Below are 22,537 nucleotides of genomic sequence, written 5' to 3'. Positions count from 1 at the left end.
ATGTATGGGCTTTGGGCCATTACAGCATATAATTGCCATTGGGGTATAGCCTTTCATTTTTTAATAATTTTAGTGTTTGATATTTTCTCGCCTGGAGTCCGTTGTTCTATATTCTCCTTTTTCTACCTTCTTTCTTTCTTCAGTTCTTTGTGCTTTTTGATTCCCTGGAAAGTTACACCACCACAATTTCAGGGATAGGGCCGAAACTCTCATGAAATTATTGTCTCACCCACTTTTCATTTCTCTCTGGTTTTCCCTTTTACCATATTCTACAGCTACCACTGTTGATTTGTATAATCTAATATGTTGCATAAACTGGCTTTATGCAACAGTAGCCAGTTTCTCCACCTACAGTCTCCCCATCTCAGGCAAATAATGTGCAAATCCTTCGCCTGAGCCCGTTGCCTCACCCAGCACTCTCAAGAGTTGACAACGGTCCTGATGGCTTTCCTATCAGATGTAAACCCCGGCTAACACCAGATCTTCCTTCAGTCCTGAAATGGCTTTAGTGTGGTGCCCTGACTCTGAGCAAGACAATATGTTTTCTGCACCCCACCATTCCTCTCTGCTTCCACGGCAATTTTATATATGCTTTGATGTTCCTACCCTCTTGGCCAATTGCACCTAGCTAAACATATCAGGTCTCCCGCAGAAATTCTACCCAAACTTAAGCCCCAGCCCATTCAGATGAAAACAACATTGTATGTGTTTTCAAATGTATGTGTATTTGTTTTTTCAGCACCAAACTGTTAATTCCTAAGATATGTTGGCACCTCCTCACAGTCTCCCCATACTGGACTCATGAAGCAAATGAGTATTATGTAAGCCAGGGGATCCCAACTGGTCAAATTTAAGACAGGATGAATTGAACCTACTTTGTAATGGTCACACTCTTGAAAAATCAACTCTCAATACCTTTCCCTAGTTCTTGAACATGGGCTCTCATTTATTCCTTCTGTAGCGCCATTGCCCTGTGATATAGTCCTATACAGTATGTTACTGATTCTGTGTTCAACCAAGTTTGTAAAATAATACTGCTCTGTCATGTCCTTTCAAAAGTGTTGAGAAATAACTATATGTTTCATAAAATACATACTGCCTTGATGTATTTATTTTTCACTTATTCCCTTTAAAGTTTATATTATAGGTTTTTGATGGTTTCTGGGTTTTGACTGTTCTTTTTTGTTATATTTGCTTTTCAGACACATATATTAATATACCCTCATCATTATTTAATCTAAATTTAGATAATTTTGCTGTATTCCCTCTTCCACAACATTCTTGATTAAAGCCTTTCTATTTAACCTGAACTTACATTTTTAACCTTAAGGGCATCAGATTTAAATTGTACAAAGTGTCACAACATTATGTTCTTTGAAAAGAAACTGTTATATATTCAAAATGATCCAGTTTAATTTAAGGAAATATGTTAACAGACAAAATTGATATGAGTCACCACCCTGCAAAAAAAAAAAAAAGGCACGACAGTAATAATATATAAAGATATTTTTATTATACTAAAGACAAAACAAACCAAAAAAAATAAAGAATTGAGTAGTACGCAATTTAAAGGACTGTTTTCTTCTAAAAGTGAGGCTTTAATGCTGAAAAAAATTGTATGTGTCAAATATGTAAATGAAAAAAGTTCGGCTTATAACTAACATTTAAAAAGACAACATTAGGTTTTATTACTTGTTACAGCAATTTTTATAAAGATATTTTTATTATCGACCCATAAAGTAAAAGAATAAAATAAATCGAGGGGTTTTGTCCTTAGTAAAAAGTTATAATACTCTTAATTCGCAACTAATGTCTTTAGTTGTTTCTTTCAAACATCAGAATGAATTAAAAATGGCATGTAATGTTCACTTGATCTGTGTTAACTATTTCAGATATGTGTATTACAATCCCCTGATCACAGCTTCAGTAATACTCCAGTAAAAATGAGCAACGAACAAAGAGTATTAGAAACAGAGTTCTAAATTATATTCACTTCAATTTAATTAAATGAACTTTTTAATGTGTAAATACTATGTAAAATTTATACTCCAGTAATAAGAGTGGTTTAGACTATACTATGAAGAGAAAATAGATCAAAGCTTCCATTGTATGGAACAGAATAGAATTCAGAAATAAACCCATGCTTTTATGGTCAATTGACATTCGACAAAGGAGGCAAAAACATACAATGCAGTAAAGATAGTCTATTCAGTAAATGGTGTTGGGAAAATTGGATAGATACATGCCAAGCAAACTAGACCACCTTCTTACACCGTACACAAGCAAAACTCAAAATGTGTTACACTTAAATGTAAGACTCGAAACCATAAAAATCCTAGAAGAAAACATAGGCAGTAAAATCTCAGACATTTCTTGTAGCAATATTTTGTTCTGATAGATCGCCTCAGGCTAGAGAAACAAAAGAAAAAAGTAAACAAATGGGAAGACATCAAACTAAAAAGGTTTTGCACAGCAGAGGAAAACATCGACAAAATGAAAAGACAACTCACTGACTAGAAGAACATATTCGCCAATTATACATCTGATCAGGAGTTAAAATCCAAAATTTATAAAGAACTTACAAAACTCAACACCAAAAACCCCCCAAAGAATCCAATTAAAACCTGGGCAAAGGCCCAGCCAGGAGCTCAGTTGGTTAGAGTGCCATACCAACACGTGAAGGTTGCTGGTTCGACTCCCAGTCAGGGCACACCCAAGAAGCAACCAATGAATGAATGCATAAATAAGTGAAACAACAAACAGATGTTTCTCTCTCTCCTCTCTTTCTCTCTCTCTTCCCCACTCCCACCTCCTCTCTCTAAAATCAATTAATTAAAAAAGAAATTTAATGGGCAAAGAACCTCAATAGACACTTCTCCAAAGAGTATATAACAGATGGCCAATAGACATACGAAAAGATGTTCAACATCACTAGTCATCACAAAATGCAAATTAAAACCACAATTAGATATCGCCTCCCACTTGTCAGAATGGCTACCATCAATAAATCAACAAACAAGTACTGGCGAGGATGTGGAGAAAAGAGAACCCTTGTGCATTGTTGGTGGGAATGCAGACTGGTGCAGCTACTGCAGAAAGCACTATGGAGATATCTCCAAAAATTAAAAATGGAAATGCCTTATGACCCAGTGATTCTGCTTTGGGGAATTTATCCAAAGAAACCCAAGACACTAATTTGAAAGAACTTACGCACCCCCCTATGTTCATTGCAGCATTATTTATAATAGCCAAGATTTGGAAGCAGCCCAAGGGCCCATCATTAGATGAGTGCATAAGAAAGCTGTGGTACATTTACACAATGGAATACTACTAGGCCACTAGAAAAAAAAAAAAGGAAATCTTACCCTTTGTGACAGCATTAATGGACCTGGAGAGCATTATGCTAAGTGAAATAAGCCAGTCAGAGAAAGACAAATACCATATGATGGCACTTACATGTTGAGTCTAATGGACAAAAACCAAGTAGAAACAGACACATAGACAGAGAACAGACTGACAGCTGTCAGAGGGAAGGGGAGGTTGGGGGCTGGGTGAAATAGGTAAAGGGATTAAGAGGAAAAAACTCACAGACACAGACAATAGCATGGTGATGACCCCAGGGAAGGGGGCAGTGATAAAAGAGGGTAAAGGGGATAAATGGTGACAGAAGGAGACTTGACTTTGAGTGGCGAGTACATTACAATATATAGATGATGTGTTACAGAATTGTACACTTGTCAATTAGTGTATATAACCTATGTCACCCCAATAAATTTCATACATTTTTATTAAAAAGAACAATTAAAAATGTACATTTATCTTGTAAAGGAATAACACTGAAAAAAATAGTGAAGTGTTAGTAGTTTTGTACAGGTGATTTTTATTTATTTATACTTCTATACATTTAAAAAAGTCTATAATGAATATATAATAGGAACATAATTGTATTGTAGAAACAGAAGACTTGTGTTTGAGAATAGAATGAGAACTTTGGAACTGAAAAAAATTAAATGGCTCAATTAGTAAATAAAGAAACATTAAACTTTTCATTCTATTTTCACAGTCGTTTAGAGACACTAAAGTTTGCTTTTAATAAGGATCTGGACATTTATTTCTTTAGAAGAATCATATTGATTGTCTAGAAGATCCTCAAACTACTTGTCCAGTAATACCCAAGCATTTGTAATGGCAGAATACTAGCAGGAACATTGCGATGTGCCAAAGTATTAAATATGCCAAATCTCCATATTTCCAGGTGAAAATTTTAAGCAATTCAACGATGTATTTGTCCATACTCATTTGCCTGCAGCTTCTCCAAAATGTCATCAAGTGGGTAGTTGTTAAGGCTAACACCGTTTATTTTTAGACATTAGAAAAGATAAACACACGTTCAAACACTTTGATACAAAATAAAAGAAAATGATTACATTCTACTGTGAATTTTAAAAAAGTGAAATTGTTTGCCATCAAAAATGTAATGTAATCTAAAACTCAGAAATTATTTTCTTTAGAAAGCATAATATAAGCAGTAGTCTTCAAACACTTGTGCCCATATGTCTCCTAAAATAATTTGACAAATAAGTGATCCCTTATGCATATTGAAATTATATGAAAATTTTCATCATAAGTTTTAGTTACAAAATATGCAATTTCTGCTGTTATAAATACTGACTCTGAAATAAAATTTAGCCCTGACCAGCATGGCTCAGTTGGTTGAGCATCATCCAGCAAAGCACAGGGTCATCGGTTTGATTCCAGGTCAGGGCACATGCCTGGGCTGCAGGTCCCGTGTCCAGCTGGGGCACATGCAACCGATCAATGTATCTCTCACACACTTATGTTTCTCTCCCTTTCTCCCTTCCTTCCCCTCTCCCTAAAAAGAAGTAAGTACTTGAAAATAAAATTTATATCAATCTTTCAAATGTATCCCATACTGAATTGACACCTAGTATCATTCTTCTAAAATAAAATATTTAAAATAAAATAATTTGTATTTCCTTTCTACTTTCTCCACAGAATTTTATTCTACTTTGAACCTTGGAAACCTTTTCTTGATCACTCTATATACTTCTCTGACGTAAACTTACACAAACGAGCACACACGTTTATATTGAAATTACCTTTCAATTAATTTTCTCGACCATAAGGTCCCAACTTTTCTTAATCATCTGGATTGGATTATAATCACAACTATTATGAGCATATAATGGATCTGAACAACAAATAAGTTACAAATTTTGATGTAAAATCATTAAAAATACAAGGTAAAATTTAATTGAAAAGGTGTCTCTCGATGGAATGGGTTGGGGGAGAAGTGTTTATGAAGCACTGGTTTAAAAAACTGTTGAACTGTGCCTTTGTTGGCTCTCTGGAGATTTCACCTTCCCAAGAAATTCACCTTAGGGAGATGCAGGCTGCCTGAGAGGTGTGCCTTTCTTGTGGAAAGTTAGCAGAAAGGTGATTCGGAAGTGAGAGGTGGGAGAGAGAACGCCCACCAACTCCAAGCAGCATTTTAGGCAGATCCATTTAAGGAAGTGAAGGATTTGGAAACTGATCCCTTTAAAACTTTCTGGCCCCCCCACCGCACACACACAGACCCCTTGAAAATCTCTGCATGCCCCGAGGTATCCCTGTCACAATCTGAATTCCATTCCTCTCAGATCCCTAGGAACAGTGTTGTTAACTTGCGCCGTGCTAAGGAATAGTACCTTTCCTGAATTACAACTCTGGCCAAAGAACTGATTTTGGAAGTTTTGGAGGTGGCGCCATATTACGCTTCAAATCTGCCTCGTGACCCCCTGGCTGGCCAGCGCACACAGCCCTGTGTCTGTCAGCTGCGCTCTCGCAGCCCACTCATCAGCTGCCTCGCTCTGAGCAGGTACAGATTCTGAACTAAGAAGCCATATTAAGAAATCAGAGCATAATAGCTCCATCTGTTCATAACAGCTCAATTAGGAGCTCTTCTACTGCTATGGAAAAACACCAGAGAAAGAAATAGGTAGCTTTTACTTGTAAATATTAAATAAGGGAAGTCTCTTAAAACATTTAAAAGGAACTCTAAAACATAAAAGCTCTACAGTATTACTATTGCTCATCTTAAAACTTAATGAATAGGGAGGGTCCTTATCCTGTGGAAGACCCTAAATGTTTGGCTCATTATAGTACCTAGGCTGGCTTTCAGCAGCAGCAGAGAACCTTCCAGAAAGGATATTTTTGGTGTTCAGTCTCTGCAGGTAGGAGCTGACCTTCTCCTGGAATGTGAGTGTGGCTTCACATCCACAGGCATCTTCTGTGGAGATGAGTCTTCGTGCTTCTTCAATGGCTGGTGACAATGACAGTACATGAAATGTTACAGCTAATTGGAAGTCACAGCAAATCAGGAAATCTGCAATTCTATAGTTCATTTTTTAAGACTTACCGGAATGCATTTTCTGGAAGGTGAAAGGATATAAGGGCGCACAGAAAGAGGAGGAAATACTTCAGAATGTTACTATCACAGAAGAAATTGAATTAGGAAATGTTGGAGATGAGTTTACACTGCCAAAGTTGGGTGATGGTTATATGTGAACTCATTAGATTTTCTCTATACTTTTGTGACTGTCTGAAATTTTCCATGATAGAAAGTAAAATTTTAAAAGGACAGTATAGCAGGAAGCCATGAATGCATAGATAAGACAATTAATCTTACGATATTGTATCCTCATTAAAAAATGAAAATGAGGGAAACCTGTATTTGTGTGGCCAAAATACTTCAAGAATTAAAACTAGATAATTTACCCTGGCTGGTGTGGCTCAGTGGATTAAGTGCCCGCCTGTGAACCTAAAGGTCACAGGTTTGATTCCCAGTCAGGGCACATGCCTGGGTTGTGGGCCAGGCCCCAAGTGGGGGGTGGTGTGAGAGGCAGCTGATCAATGTATCTCACACACTGATGTCTCCCTCTTTTTCTTCCTTCCTTCTCTCTCTAAAAAAACAAATAAATAAAATCTTTTTTAAAAAATAGATAACTCCTGGTTTCCTATATGGACAATTATTCTACTGACTTGTTTAAATTGAGAGTTCTAGTTCTTGCCCATAGATACTTTGGAACTAAAAGTTGTATTGACATTTAAGCAAAGAACCTGGGAGAACAATAATGCTAACTCCTGTCCTTTTCTGTAATTCAATGAGGCAGCCATTCCTACTCAATACCAGAGCCCCTCAAGTTGCCTCAGAGAAATAAGAGTAACTTCCCAGGTCTGAAGACTGGCATGTAATCCTCCAACTGAGCGGCACTACTGCCTGAGGACAGGGAGGGGCCCTTTGCTCCCACATTTCCCCTAAATTCTACAAAGATATGACAGAGGGCTGGGGGACCGAGGACTGACTTGATTACACGTAATCTACCTACCTGTCCAAATCCTACTGAACCTCTTAGGGATGGCCAGCTCAAATCCCATCTCAATCAGTGACTTAGGACACTTTTTTAGCGTATCTGGACTGATAGACTATGAGCGCTGTGATGGCAGAGGCTCAGTGGGATGTTCTAATTAAAAATCCCCATAGAAAATTGGACAACTGCAATATAGCTCCATGGAAAGTTGACAGATGGATCCATTCACAATAGCATCAAAAAGAATAAAAGATTCGGGAATAAATGTAAGAAAAGAAGTGCAAGACTTATACAGTACATTGCTAAGTACGAACACTGGTCTGCCTCCAGCCCCTTCCTCAGGACCTAATTAGAGTACTCGACGTATAAGAGTACCTCCATGAACAGTTGCTAACGAATAAATCGGTGAATCTAAGCAAATGAAGTCAGAGCCTACACCATTACAAATCAGGCCGAATCCCCATCTTCCAGGAGTAGAAAAAAGGCCCACGACTGATTTTTCTTGCGAATTAAAGAGAGAGAGAGGATGGAACCGGATCAAGGAGGGAAGACTCCCTGGCAGGAGGAGAAGAACTGTTTCCTACTGATGCCGACTGGGACCCCCTGGAGGATTCAGACCGCAAGAAGGGGCTTGCGGAAGAGACTTGGAGAGAGAAACGCTTGCCCCAAGGCTGTCCTACCAAATGAAACAGGAGAAGAGGGGCAGTCTTTACCTGAGCACGTCCTCTTGTCTTCATTCAGGGTGAAGCCAGTGTAACAATCGCAGTGGTAGGACGCCGGGCCGTCACTCACACAAATGTGCTGGCAACCGTGAGAGCCCAGGGCACACTTGTCACCAACTGACCGGGGGTGGTGCAGGGAAGAAAACAGTCACAAATTACAACAGGAGACAAAACACAGACTTCCGGGAGAAAAAAGCTTTGCTTTGGCCCCAGCACCTGTCGAGCATGTTGAGGGCGAATCCTTCAGTCATCAGCAGCAGGTCCCCCACGTTCTGGAAGAAGAAAACCTGTTTTCCTGTCCCTCATCTCACCTCCCCTCTGCCCCACCTTTTATTGCATACACCCCTTTCCTTTTCATTTCTGGCCGATATCTGGCCAGGGGGGCCCTTCTCTGTTTTCCTACCCGCAGCCCTGGGGCTGCAAGGAGTCCCGATTCTATTCCAGAACTCACCGTCAGCCTTGCCTGATGACCACCAATGCGTCCAACATCTCCAGCTATCCGTGGTTCTCCCCCCTCACCAAAATTGTTATTAGGGACCCACCTACCCATGGAGCTAAATCTGACGCTGCACAGAAAGGACTCCAATGACCAAGGGCCTGCCCTTGACAGCTTCCAAAGTGGGACAGAGAAAACTGACCTGCACACACACACACAGAGAAAAACGATGATGGTGATGATGATGATGATGATGATGAGGTGTATGATTGGACAGTGACGTATTTATTATCTCTCACAAATGAATACATTTCATGGAGGGAGACAGTTTGCCCAAATTCGAGTGGGGAGCAGACAACAGTGCTATCCTAGCCCCGTGGCCCAAGTGACCTAAGACGAGTGAAAACCACAGCTCAGAGCAAAGGCAAAAAGGCCTCCTGAAAGACACAGCTTCTTCCTCTGTCATCTCAGGGCCCAAAGGTGTTCATTTGTTCCCCTCTAAGTCTCCTCTTAAGTGTCGCTTCATGCCCAAAAACCTTCCATGGCTCACTATTGCCTCTAAAAGTGCTCCGCGTGAAAGGCCAGGCCGTGTGTGATCTATCTATAAAGTGTCTTTCCAACTCCATCACTACAACTCAAGTTGTTCCAGCAAAACGCCTGGTAACAGGAAGTTTTATGGTTCCCTTCCTCCCAGCTTAGCAGCCAACTCGAGAGGTAATAGCTGGGCAGGCCTCCACTCTGAGCCTCCACATTTCATCTGCAAGCCTTCCTACTGCCCAGCCAGGGCAAAGCAGGCCACTAGAGAGGATCTGATGCATGAACTCCAGCTTTAGATAGGATCCATTATTACTCTCAAATATATAAACACTAACTTGCCACCATCTTGTTTTCTCTTTTATCTCCCTTTGCTATCTTGTGCTTTGCACCACCAGGCAGTATGTCTTAGTGTCTAAGAGCACACGTAACCACCAGAGCAAGTAAGTGCCTGTGTTCAAATCCTGGCTCTGCCACTCACTCGCTGAGCAACTGGGGCACATTACTTAATCCGTCTGCGCCTGTTTCCTCGGAAAGTTGCTGTGAGCACCAAATGTGTGAGTGTGTCTAAAATGCCTAGAACCACAAACGCATACAGTAGGCACTGAAGAATGTTGGCCATCATTAGCGGGAGCAATGGAGCATTCCTCCAGTAGTCCGCCTCGACTGAAAATTGCCTCTGAGAATTTGTGGGTTTTGTTAAATAAAATGTTCCATTTTATTCCCTATCTGTTAGTTGAGATGTAAATTTGTTTTCCTTTCCTTTTCCCAGGACTTCAGTGTTCCTGGCAGCGTAAAGCACCAAGTGGAATACTTGTAACCATTTGAGAAGTACAGCCACAAATCCTCCCCACCCCACCCGACTCAGCCCTCCCTCCCTGAACAAGCCAGCATGAGCCAGTCCCCTTTGCCTGCTCCATCTCTCCGCTCCTCCTCCATCAAACTGTCACCATCCTCAGAGGCCCACTCCAGCCCCACCCTCTCTGTGTCACTCACTGGACAAAACAACTGACAGGCCTCCACCTCTGGCCCTGAGTCACTGTCAGTCCCACTCCCTGGCTACCCAGTCTCTGCCTACTTCAGGCATTGGTTCTTTTGCACCCAGCCCACAGGTCGCTCAGAGGCAGAACTTTCGCCTCTTTGTATCCCTATGTGCTTAGCACGGTCCTGGGAACAAAGTAGGTGCTCAGCACGCTTTCACTGATCTCATTTTTTACGGAGGAAATTGGGGATAGTCATTTTCCTTCATCCCTCTTGAGAAAGCTACCTAATATATCTCCTCAAGGGAGAGGAAAATACACATAAAATTTAAATAAATATATATATTGCATAAGCCAGAACTAAACACTACCTGGAGAGCTAGGAATTTCTCTTAGGAATGTTTTAGATTATAATTGCCACCCTGTTCTGCCAGAGAGTTTAAATCAAATTAATGAGGATTCCTGTTCTGGCATGGCCTCGCTAGCCAAGCCTCAGCGGCATTGAAGATTGATCATCTAGCAACTGTCGGGGAATGACTGGCTTCCAGCTCCCTGGCGGATCTGTGTGGGTCTAATTCAGTCATTTACAAAGTCTCCTTTGCTAACACGACCCAGCTTTAAAATTAATGTTACAGAAAAATTCCAGGCCAAGTTTTAATTGGAAAACGATCAGTTCAGCCTATCACACCAAATAGTTACTGTCCAACTGACTTCCTCTGAAGTTTCCTATTTGCTTTAAAAGCTCCCAGTGTACAGAGCGATGAATTTTTCCTGGAGAAGGACCATCTATTCACTGAGCTTTTCTCCTATCCCCCACCCCCTCCCCATTTCCCAGTAATTTTCTGAAGTCATTTATGTTTGCAGGTTCTAGTGAGCTCATTGCCCTCTAAGCAATGCATGCCTTAGTCTATCAGCTCAGCAGAAGGTCTGCAGCCCGGTTCTTCAAGTGACTTTGAAGAATCTCTCTCTGGGTGAATTGCAAGTTGGTTTCACTGCAATAGAAAGGGCCAAGGATGAAAGACATCTGTTGAGTGTGCCTTACCCGAGCAGGTTTTTTTATCCGGATTCAGAGTGTAGCCCTCATAGCATTCACAGTGATGGGACCCAGCTCCGTCACCCACACAGAGGTGCTGACAGCCATGTGTACCAGTAGCGCATTGATCCTGAGCTGCCAGACGAAGTCCAGGGGAAAAGAAATTAAACATGGAAAACCCTTTTACCACCTATGCACAGAACTCTTATCTGCAGCCCTGACTGGTGTGGCTCAGTGGGTTGGGCATCATCCCACAAAACCAGGAGCTTGCGGGTTCGGTTCCTGGTCAGAGCCTGGGTTGTAGGCCAGGTCCCCAGCTGGGAATGTGCGAAAGGCAACCAATCAAAATGCAACCGATTGATACTTCTCTCCCTCTTTCTCTCTCCCCCCCTTCTCCTCTCTCTAAAAATAAATAAATAAAACCTTTTTTAAAAAAAGAAATCTTAGCCCTGGCTGGTGTAGCTCAGTGGACTGAGTAAAGGCTGAAAACCAAAGGGTCGCCAGTTCAATTCCCAGTCAGGCACAAGCCTGGGTTGTAGGCCAGGTCCCTGGTAGGGGGTGTGCGAGAGGCAACCACACATTGCTATTTCTCTCCCTCTCCTTCTCTTTCCCTTCCCTTCTCTCTAAAAATAAATAAGTAAAATCTTTTTTTTTTAAGTAAATCTTATTTGCAGCTCAAAATATGTAAGAAGAGAACCCCTTAGAATCTTTTCAAAGGCATCAGAACTACTTCTCTTACTGGAAGCTCACCAAGTTAAACAAAATCCTACACACACAATACTTACCCTTCTGTTTTGTCCAACTCCTTTTCAGAATCATCTGCATGGAGTTTTTATGATATAAGTAGCTCATACAATACTTTCTAAAGTATTCCTTTTAGGTTTATTTGTATTTTTGCTGAATAAGAAGGATACCAAAGGTTGTGTGGCTAATTATACTAGATTCAGAAGGACATAGAGTTTGAAGATGTAGTTCAACCCTCTCCTGTTATAAATGGGGAAACTGAGTTCAAAGACCGCCGAGTGAGCACAGCACCACACTGTCATTCAACATGCTTAGTCTCTGTACTGACATGATGTTTTTAAATTGTTTTTAATTTTTTAAACTGTTCATTTTGAAATAATCTCAGGCATAGGAAAAAGTTGCAAAAATAGTACAAAGAGGTCCTGTTCTTCACCCAGTTTCCCCAAATGTTAACCAGGAAATTAACAATGACACAATACTATTAACTAATCTACAGACTAGTTCACTACTAATCTACTAATATAATACTCAAGCTCTGCCAGTGATTCCACCGATGTCCCTTTTCTGGTGCAGGATCCAACCCAGGGTCACACATTGCACTGAGCTGTCACGCCTCCCTAGTCTCCCGTCATCTGCAACATTTCCTGTCTTCTTTGTCTTTCGTGCCTTTGACACTTTTGGAAAACACTGGAAAATTACTTTGGAGGATACCTCCCCGTCTGGGGTTGTCTGATGTTTCCTTGCAATTCTGAATTTGTAGCAAGGCGACCACAGAAGCCCCACTGTGCCCTCAATACACTGCGCCAGGAGCCGCGTGATGTCCCGATGTGTCACTACGGTTGAAGTGAACTTCGATTCCTCGGTTAGGGTACTGCCTGCCAGGTTTCTCCTCTGTGGAGTTACTGTTTTCCCTCTGTAAGTAATAAATATCCTGCGGGGCGTTACGTGATTTTGACTGACTACACTGTCCTTAGCCTTTGGAAAGGACTGCGAGGCCGGTAGAAAGAAGGAAATGAACGACACTCCTAAGCACGGGGACCGTGATACACACGCGCGGCCACTTCTGACTTTTCTCACAAGACTTAGAAGTGGGAAGAGCCAAGGGTGGCAAGAGAGGCAAACACCAAGTCTCCCGTCAATGTGACCTACCCCTCCAACCCTGCCTGGACACGAGGTAGACGAGGAGGTAGCAATAGTAACGCCTCCTCGCCCACTTACCTGAGCACGTCTTCCTGTCTGCGTTCAAAGTGTAGCCTTCGTAGCACTCGCAGTGATAAGAGCCAGTTCCGTCATTCACGCAGATGTGTCCACAGCCGTGAGTGTTAAGAGCACACTTATCAATAGCTACCAAAAACGATCAGGACCAAAAGAAATGTTAAAAAATGATTGGACACGTGTGAACACAGGGAAATGTAGATAAGTAATCACAGACCACACGTGCACAGCTCGGAGCAGCTCAGCACAGGAGGAAGGCACCATGGCCGGAGGCTGGACCTGACTGAGGTCTTGGCTCTTCAACAGCAGACCCCATGCATGGGTAAGTCTCCCCACTGTGGGTCTCAATTCATGGCCCATAAAATGAGTAAGACAAATTCCATGACCTCAAACTTTTGCCCTGGCTGGTGTGGCTCAATGGATTGAGCACTGGACTGTGAAGCAGATGGTCGCTGGTTCGATTCCCAGTCAGGGCACATGCCTGGGTTGTGGGTCAGGTTCCCCGGTGCGGGGAGCACGAGAGGCAACCACACATTGATGTTTGTCTCCCTCGCTTTCTCCCTCCCTTCCCCTCTGTCTAAAAATAAATAAATAAAATCTTTAAAAAAAATGACCTCAAAGTTTTCCTCTCAAAAACATTTTCCCAGGGCTTTAGTTTTACATAGGCCTGATTCCCATTCTTGGTTGACTATGTGTGAGTGTTCCTATACCTGACGAGTGAGGACCTCTCTAAACTATCTCTTCTTCTAGATGCCATGGGCATCTATGGTCACCGAGTGGAAAGGGCATCTTTTTATTTAATTAAATAAAATCCAGGAAAAATTCTAAATCCTCAGAAGGACCTGGCATTTTGTACTATAACCAGCTACTATATGTGTTACCTCACTTTTCTTCTCATTTTCCTTTTTGAGGAAATTGTTGGTAAACAACAGTAAACCAGCCAAAAAGCAATTAGCAGATAAGCATAAGGCCAATCCAAAACCAGGAGAGTAGGTCCCCAAACAGAAGTTCTCATCAGCGCCCACCAGGTAAGCAGGCCTCACCTGAACATGTCTTCTTATCGGCGTTCAAGGAGTACCCTTGGCTGCACTCACAGTGGTGCCTGCCGTCCCCGTCGCTGACACACACGTGCTGGCACCCGTGTGTGCCGAGCACGCACGGGTCCACCGCTGCGCAAAGGAAGTTGCCAACAGTCAGTGTTGACACATCAACATTTCGGGTAGTGTCTCCCATGTCAAAAAGACATCGCTCTCTGGTGTCTTTCCAGTTCTATCTTTAGTTCACTCTGAGTCTTGGCCTCTTAGAAATATCACTCTTAAACTAGTCATGTTACTAAGTTTAAGTCACAGACCTTATTATTAACTTTCTCAAAACAGGAAGAGAATTTTTAATTTGGAGCTGAAGCCAAGCATGTACATGGGTCAGGTAATTTGATATTTATTCAACTTATCCCCCTACCCATGAAAAAAACTTTGCTTCCCCAAAGCCAGATACGGGGAGAACAATAATGTATTTCCGAAGTTCTGTGAGCTAACCGGCCCACTGCAGTCACAATCTGGTTTCCAAGATTCTATAGTTTGTGTCTAAACAGAATTCACATGCTGGCGCATTGCTCTAGGTCTGCAACTCACTCACACTTGGGGAGCAATGCATATACGAACTTGCAAATGGTGAAGGTCGGTGCAGGTAACTGATTTCCGAATATGTAGCAAATTTAAACATGAAACTTCATGGCCTCTCATATCAGTAAATAGAATAAACTCACACTATATATAAACAGGTAAAAAGAACAATGTAAATAAGACTATATGAGCTAGAATTTGTCTTCATCTTTTCGCTTCTATAGCCATTTATATCTCATTGGATTTTTTCCTAGTGAGATGTTTTGAAAGAAGAATCAATGAATTTAGTCATTTCTGAGAAACCAAGGAAGCCTGTTGGAGGAGGCTGGCACCCCTGTGGCAGGTAACCCGGCTTCCACTGCTTTGGCCACAGGACAAGGCTAATATTTCCCCAAGAAGAGCCTTTTCATGGAATGATCTTTCCAGTCCGTGGACTACAAGAAGCTGCTCCTCAGTCCTTTTTTCCAAAGACAGCGCATTTCCCCCCCCCAAACAAGTAGGTCTTTTGTACCAGAAGGAAAAGGTGGCCACTCACCACTTGTTACTTTATGGCCTTGAAGCCCAACCCCAGGTGCTAGCTGTGAGACCCAACTTTGCCACAGACCAGCGCCTCTCCGGAGAAGCTCTCACCCACGAGCACAGCGGGCTTCGTAGGAGAAAGAAAGCCCTTTTCCTCTGGGAAACCAGTCAATGCCAAACAGATGCCCCCAAAGCCAATGGCAGCCTGTGAAAGCCCAGTGTCCCAGGACAGGACAGACAAGGGGATCCTAGCCAGGTCTGGCTGAGATGAAGCCAGACTCTGCTCCAGACCAAGACGTCATCTCCATTTCCAGACAAACGGGTGATTGCTGAGTTTCCCATTAATGTAGATAAAGTCCCCTTGAAATACACAGTTGTGATTGATCATGGGTTCACTTGTTTGCCTCAGACCCACCCCCTGACTGTTGCTTGATGGTAGGGAGGGACTAACTTCATCTTTGTATCAACAGTGATCAGTAAATGTATATTAAATAAATAAATGTGGAATGGATTATATAGTATAAGGTATCTGCATTTTAAAATTCACCTAAACCAAACACTGTCCACACCTGCTTGGAGAACTCCATTAGAGGGCTTCAAAAGATTATTTCCAAATGATAAAAAGAAAAAAATAAATAAAGCATGATGATAGATATATATAAGTAGACAGAAAAATAATTAAGTTTAAAAATAAAATTAAAAGAATATAGTAGTATAAGTCCCACATTCCTAATTCTGATCAGGGACTGACAATAAACTCCAGCCTCAGATGGATTCATATTCTGGATTTGGCTAGTTCATGCTAAAAATTCTAATTTCAAACTCCATCCTAAAGGAAGAGATTAGAAGGGCAGTAACACAATGACTTAAAACAACAAAACAAACCCTGCTCCTTCCCCCTGTGAAGTGAGCTGAAATCCCGGTCTCCCTAATTCCTAATCCTGCCTCTCCACAAAGAATAATCAGAGAGAGAGCCGAACCTGAACACTAGAGTGGTCACTACACACGCTGGAACAGAGGCCGGCTGATCCTTGTGTGGACAGATGCGGGGGGCCCTGTGCTCTGCAGGAAAATACGCAGAGTTCTGTGAACTCTAGATATGGTGGAGCTAAAGGAAGTGTCTGGGGAAAACGTAGCGCTGGGCAGAGGGGAGAAGAGCAGCATACTGAATGTTTTGTTTTTCTTTTGCTCTAACCCCATCAGGGAACAGTAGGGTCATTTATCCTGGATATTTCCAACCTTCCCACTTCTAATGCAAACATGGAGATTTTTATGAGCAAACCAAGTTATATATAAGGCAGCTCTATATTCCTAAGCACTGTAAAAAAGCATTGCTTGTATTTAAGTTTTCCATAAAATTTCCACCAAAAAAAAAAAAGGAGAAAGAAAGAAAAGAATTCGCTTTTTCTTAGGATTCATAATGTAGGACTATAACATCCTTTCTAGTTGGAAGCAAAGACTTACCGCAAAAGGTTTCCTGGAATCTGGAGGAAAGTTTCTCAATGACCCCGTAGGTCTCCACGTAGAACACGTGCTCGTCCAGGGGCTCACTGGCGATCATCTTGAGCGACTCCATGTCTGCCCGGCCCACGCCCACGGCGTAGAGCTCAATACCGGCCGCCCGCGCCCGAGCCGCCACCTCGTTCACCTGGTCCTGCGGCCGCCCATCCGTCACGATGATGGCTACCTTAGGGATGTTGGAGCTGGGCCCGCGAGCCCCGGCCTCCACTGCGAAGGCTTTCTCCATCGCTGTTTGGATGGCCAGGCCCGACATGGTGCCTGTAGACAGGGGTGTGACCCTCGCCACGGCTTGTTTCAGGGACTGCATATCTGAGTGGTTCTGGAGATGGAACTCGATCTTCACGGTGCTGGCGTAGTTCACCAGTGCCACCCGCGTGTCCGCCGCCCCGATGTCCAGGGTGTCGATGATCCGGGAGACAAAGGTTTTCACTTTGGTAAACTCCAAAGGCCGTACACTGCGGGAACTATCGATGATGAACACCAAGTCCAAGGGCCTGCTCTTGCAAACACCTGCAAGGAAGGGTGTGGGGAACAGAAGTGACTAAGCAGTGATCTGAGCACAGTCAGAAACGGGGCCATGGCTCATACCCAGAATGTTCTGGGACTAGAGGCCGACAAGGCAGCATCCCCACCTCCAAATGCCGCACTGTCTGCTCTTTCCCAAGCCCATGGCCCTCTGGGTTTTGAAAGCACCTAGGCCTTCAGAATTACCTAGTGAAAATTCCCACAGAGGGGTGAGGTGTCCTCAAATACCTCACCTGGGGGCTGGCTGAGCCCTCTGCTTCAAGTTTTTTTCTCAAAGTTCCTCTTGACTCTCAGGAATGAAAGCATCCTAGACCCCTCTTGGGCACTTTGGCCATCTGAGGCAATGGAACAAAGTGTCCCTGAACTGTTGGAAAGGTGAACTGTGTGGGCAGCCACACTACACTCTACCCTGCCCACTTCCACAGGGGTGAACACTGCTCCAGACCAGCCCTGAATCTCCCCCTGCCTGGCCAATGATGCATGTGTAGTGAGCTCCAGGGCCCAACCTGTCTGAGCTAGGCTGAAAGTGGGGAGAAGGATGACAACTAATCTGATCCATGCTAATTACACTTCCAACTTTGTGGCCAATTCTCTTATTTTAAGAAGCAAAGATTGCGACTTGGTATCTAACCCACTGCCCTACCCAGCTGTTAGCCACCTCTCTTTCATTTTTCCATTTACCACAACTTTTCGAGGGCCTCCCCTGTATTAAGCCCTGGGGCTACAAAAGCAAAGAAACCATATTCCCTGCCTTTGAGAAATTTGCATCCTTCCTGCACTGAAAAAAGCATTGTAGTAACACGATACACTTTTTTATTTGTACTTTCTCTTTTTTTACTTAATCCTCACCCGAGGATATAATTTTTGATTTTAGAGAGAGTGGGAGGGGGAGAGAAAGAGAGGGAAAAACATCGACATGAGATCGGTTGCCTCCCGTACATGCCCTGACTGGAATCGAACCTGTGATGCAAGTATGTGCCCTGACCAGGGATTGAACTCGCATCCTCTTGGTGTATGGGGATAATGCTCCAACCAACCAAGCCACCCAACGAAGGCTCACCTGTTAAACTTTCTTGCTCCAACCAACCGAGCCACAGGGCAAGGGCTCAGCTCTACTCTCTTACCCTTTCCTGCCAATCTCATTCTATACCCCTCCCTCTCCTAGCTGCCAATATCAAGTCCAAAAGTCAGGACTGGCTAAAAGAGAAGCCAGTCACTAAATGTCTTTTTTCAAATCATTCCTCCTTCTCTCCCAATACGCAAATACACACTCATCATATACACCAAGTCCTAAATGGAAATAAGATCCCTGAACATGAAGTGCCAATCAAAGCTCTTTCTCTTCCTAGCAGGGGCTGGAAGTTGATGCTACTCTGAGGCACTCTACTCCAGTGAGTAGGGGAAAAGGTGGGCTCCCAAGGAATTCCTAGGCTAAGCAGTTCGTGACAGAGAAAAGTCCTGTGTGGGATAGGAATTACATCTCTCTCTAGAGTTCTTTTAAAAACTGAAAAGTATCCATTTGTTTTTATTCTGCTGCCTGGAGATATTCATAAGAAATAAACAATATCCTACGATCGATCGTTAACACCTCAGAGACGGAAGGCACCAACACAACAACTCTGTGAAGTCAGAGGTGCAGAGGTTGCCTTTGGACGGATTGTGCAGGGAAGAAGCCTGAGTCTCGGGGAGGCGTGAGAGCTAGAAAGCCGTAGAACAGGGATTGGACTACAGGTTTCCCGACTCCCAGCCCAGGGGGCTTTTCCCTCTGAGGTTGCCTCTCTCTGAGGCAACGACGTTTTCCATCACCAAAATCAACATTATCTCGTGTACCTAGTAAACATCCTGCTTGTTGACATTCAGCCACCAGCCTGAAATAGGCTGCATGTCGTGTATTTAGTTAAGTCAAAAGGAATTAAGTCCTTTTAAAGAAAAAAACCACTCCATATTTCACTTCACCCCTTGGTGACAACGGATCAGGAGCAAGGGAGAAGGCCCGTGCTGAAAACCCTTCCCAGAGACGGATGGAGGTGTTTTTGCCTAACTGCAGTAAAAGGAGACTTGCGAGCTGGTGTGAACCCCACCTTTGACGGTGCTTTCACCAGCACCCAAATGGTGTCCTTACCAATGTCAAGGTTATGTTCTCATAAGTAAACGTGCTGATTCCTTCCTTCTCCACTTGGTGTTTCACACGGAATCCTCCAGGTGAAGTTATGGGGGCGGGGGCTAGAAAAATGCTCCCCCCCCACAAAGATGTCCAGGTCCTGATTCTCAGAAACAGTAAGTAGGTCACTTCACACGACAAAAGAGACTTCTCTGGTGTGATTAAGGAAAAGGCCCTGGATGGAAAAGTTATGAGCCCAGTGTTACCAGGCTCCGTAAAAGTGAAGGAGGGAGGCAGAAGAGGAGGTCAGAGCGACAACATGTGAGAAGGACCCAACTTGCCTTCGGTGGCTTAGAAAATAGAGGGAAAAGGCCACGAGCCAAGAAATGAGGGCAGCCTGTACAATCTGAAAAAGGCAAGGAAACAAATTCACCCCTGGATCCTCCCAAAAGGAACACAGCCCTGCGGACACCTTAATGTTAGTCCAGTGAGACTTCTGATCTACAGAACTCTCAGACAATGTATTGTTTTTAAGCCACTGATTTTATGGTAACTTATTACAGCAGCCATAGAAAACTAATGCAGGGGGCTGGCCTGGGATGGCAGGAAATCCTACGAGCCGTATCTCCCTGGAAATTACTAGTTGCCCCATCGTTGTTTGTGAACCTCACTCTCCTTTTCTGATAGCAGCCCTTTGATTCTCAGAACCAAGAAACTGTCATCCCCCCAGCAGCCACCACCTCCCCTACCAGGCACCGCACCACCCGCCCGCCTCCCTCAAAAAAGAAACCAAGAAAGTGAGAATCTGAATTTCCCAAAATGTTTCCATACTCACGATACTGCCAAATTCTGAGTTATGCTAAAAATAAAAGCCCATTGCCAAGCTTAGCAATTTCAATTACAAAGCTGAGGAATTTCTAAGGAATGTCAAAGGAATCGGAAAAGGAAGGACCTCGGAAAAGAGTGAATGTGATACTAATTAAAGGATCATCATTCAAGATCAGTTTGGACTCCAGGTAATAAAGGACAAGTGCTGCTTAGGGGGAACATGGCCGTCCCCCGCGAAATCCTTCTTCCCTCTCCCAGACCCATTCCCAAGGGAGGTGGGTCAGGACCAGAGGGAAGAATAACTTCTAGAGGAAAGGCTTTATCCCTGTTCTTGGCCAGGAGCAACCAGCTGAATTTACCCCTTGTGGGCCCTGGCACTTCCTGGCTCACTTTTGAAATGCTGTCGCCATTTCAAATCCAGCCCACTGGGGCTGGTGCAGGAGAGAATCCCTGGGTTCTCTCTCAGCGTTACCCAGAAAGGTCCAGGAGGGGAGAGACAACACGAAGCAACCTGAGGCAGGCAGCATCACTGGCCAGACGAGACTGGATACCCAGAAACAGTTTGGTGCAGCCTCTCTCCAGCAAGACTGAAGCTGGACTTTTGGTGGTGAAGATTAAACCTTACATAAACCATATTAAGAGCAGCAGAAAGACCCTTGCCCGGATGTCACAGCCCTGAGTTTTATTCTGGGCTCTAACACTGATTGGCTGGGGCCCTTCAGTTTGACAAGCCTCAGTGTCCTGTACTTGCTCTTGGGATTGTAGGAGATGACCGACTCCTGGGTCCCTTTGGCTCCACTGCTCTAGGGCCTTTTTCTGCCACAGGAATCAACTACTGACTCAAAAAGGAAATGGAATTGTTCGCCAAAGACCCAAAGTGTTTTGGGTGTTTGAGGACCAAGGGGAACACAGGTTGGAATTGGGGCCCAGTCAGTTGAAGCAGAACATGTGGTCAGGGGCAGAACAGCAGCTGACCTGGCTGGTGTGGCTCAGTGGATTTTGAGTGCTGGCCTGTGAACTGGAGGGTCACCAGTTCAATTCCCAGTCAGGACACACGACTGGGTTGCAGGCCAGGTCCCAGGCTGGGGGCATGTGAGAGGCACCAGCAAGGATGTTTCTCTCCCTCTCCGTCTCCCTCCCTTTCCATCTCTCTAAAAATAAAGAAATAAAATCTTAAAAAAAAAAAAAAAGAATCAGCTTCACGCTCTGGCTGGTGTCTCGCTGGGTTGAGTGCGGGCCTGCAAACAGAAAGACTCCATGTTCAATCCCCAGTCAGGGCACATGGGCTGCAGGCTGGGTCCCCAGTTGCAGGCCAGCAAGAGGTAGGTAGCCTGTCCCTCTCTTTCTCTGCCCCTTCCCCACTCTCTAAAAATAAATAAAATCTTCAAAAAAAAAAAGTTGAGACCAGGATGGTTACAAGACACGTGGGGGGCACCCAGGGGAAACTCAAGTTCCCTTCGTGGTCTCACACCTCGACCCCAGACTCCAGCCCAGATCCTGGGTGACACTGGGGCAGCCTGTGGGCTGGCAGGAGGGGACAAAGCCTGCCGCTCACTGAACTGGGGCTATAGAGATGGAGCAATTTGCAGAGAACTCAGAGCATAATCTCAGGAAGCCCTCGTTCACCTGAAGCAGAAGTAGGACTGAGGCGCCAGTCCCCGCAGCTGCCCTGCTCAGATCACAGGGGGGCAGTTATCCAAGTTCGAGCTTCAGGAGACCCAAATCCTAGCCCTCTGACTCCCTTCGTCCTCTGAACCGCAGTTGCTCCACAGGATTCGCCCGGGAGGGGATTCTTTCTCCTGCACCACGGATGGCTCAGGCTTGGATGGAAGGGGAACACATCGATGCCCCAGCCCACCCATGCCAGCCTCTCCCGCCCTCCGTGCCCGCTGCCAGGTGTCCCTCCTGGTGCGCCTCTCCCGTCAGCCCGGGCAGTACCTGTGCCACGGGTCCCGCCGGACTGGCCGGCCCCCGAATAGGGTTCACCGGTGGGGACTGCAGGAGCCGAGTGGCGCCCAGGGCTGCCCCCGGGGCCATGGGTCCCCAGCCTCCGGAAGCCTGGGCGGGCCAGGGGACTGGGGGCAGTGGGGGCTGCAGGGGAGGGCAGCAGCAGCAGCGGCCAGAGCAGCAGGAGCAGTCCCGGGAGGCGGCGCGGCATGGTGTCAGGAGTCTGGTCGTGGCTCGCTGGCTGGGTCAGTTACGGGCCAGGGCCAGCGCCAGGGCGGCCGATTTAAAGGTCCCGCGGCCCGGGGCCCGCCCCGCCTAGCGGCCGCGAGCGTGAATCCCCGCCCCCGGCCACAAGGAGCCCGCCCAGCACATTCCAGCGGTGCAAATAAATATCTGGGCAGCGGGGCCAGGGAGGCGGTGCCCGGACTCCCCCCCCCCAC

General features: G+C 44.6%; 1 protein-coding gene across 1 annotated transcript; it reads right to left on the bottom strand.

Annotated features, from left to right (window-relative positions):
* Window positions 1-6,140: 6,140 nt before the first annotated feature.
* On the bottom strand, window positions 6,141-22,308 carry MATN3 (matrilin 3). The gene is made up of 7 exons (XM_024552428.3): window positions 22,089-22,308; window positions 16,640-17,206; window positions 14,078-14,203; window positions 13,038-13,163; window positions 11,085-11,210; window positions 8,084-8,209; window positions 6,141-6,322 (listed from the first exon to the last, which is right to left on the bottom strand). Exons 1-7 carry the CDS (start codon window positions 22,306-22,308, stop codon window positions 6,141-6,143), a joined length of 1,473 nt encoding a protein of 490 aa, XP_024408196.3.
* Between the last annotated feature and the right edge of the window lie 229 nt (window positions 22,309-22,537).

Source organism: Desmodus rotundus, chromosome 5, assembly GCF_022682495.2.
Source record: "Desmodus rotundus isolate HL8 chromosome 5, HLdesRot8A.1, whole genome shotgun sequence".
In the NCBI taxonomy this organism is placed as follows: Eukaryota; Metazoa; Chordata; class Mammalia; order Chiroptera; family Phyllostomidae; genus Desmodus; species Desmodus rotundus.
The sequence above is the reverse complement of the archived record's forward strand: the minus strand, read 5'-3'. Positions and strand labels throughout refer to the sequence as shown.

Coding starts and splice junctions, on each gene's coding strand:
- MATN3 (XM_024552428.3), bottom strand. CDS start 22,308: ATGCCGCGCCGCCTCCCGGGACTGCTCCTGCTGCTCTGGCCGCTGCTG. Junction 13,164..14,077: donor CGATAAGAAGACATGTTCAG/GTGAGGCCTGCT, acceptor CGTTTTTGGTAG/CTATTGATAAGTGTGCTCTT. Junction 8,210..11,084: donor GGATAAAAAAACCTGCTCGG/GTAAGGCACACT, acceptor ACCCCCGGTCAG/TTGGTGACAAGTGTGCCCTG.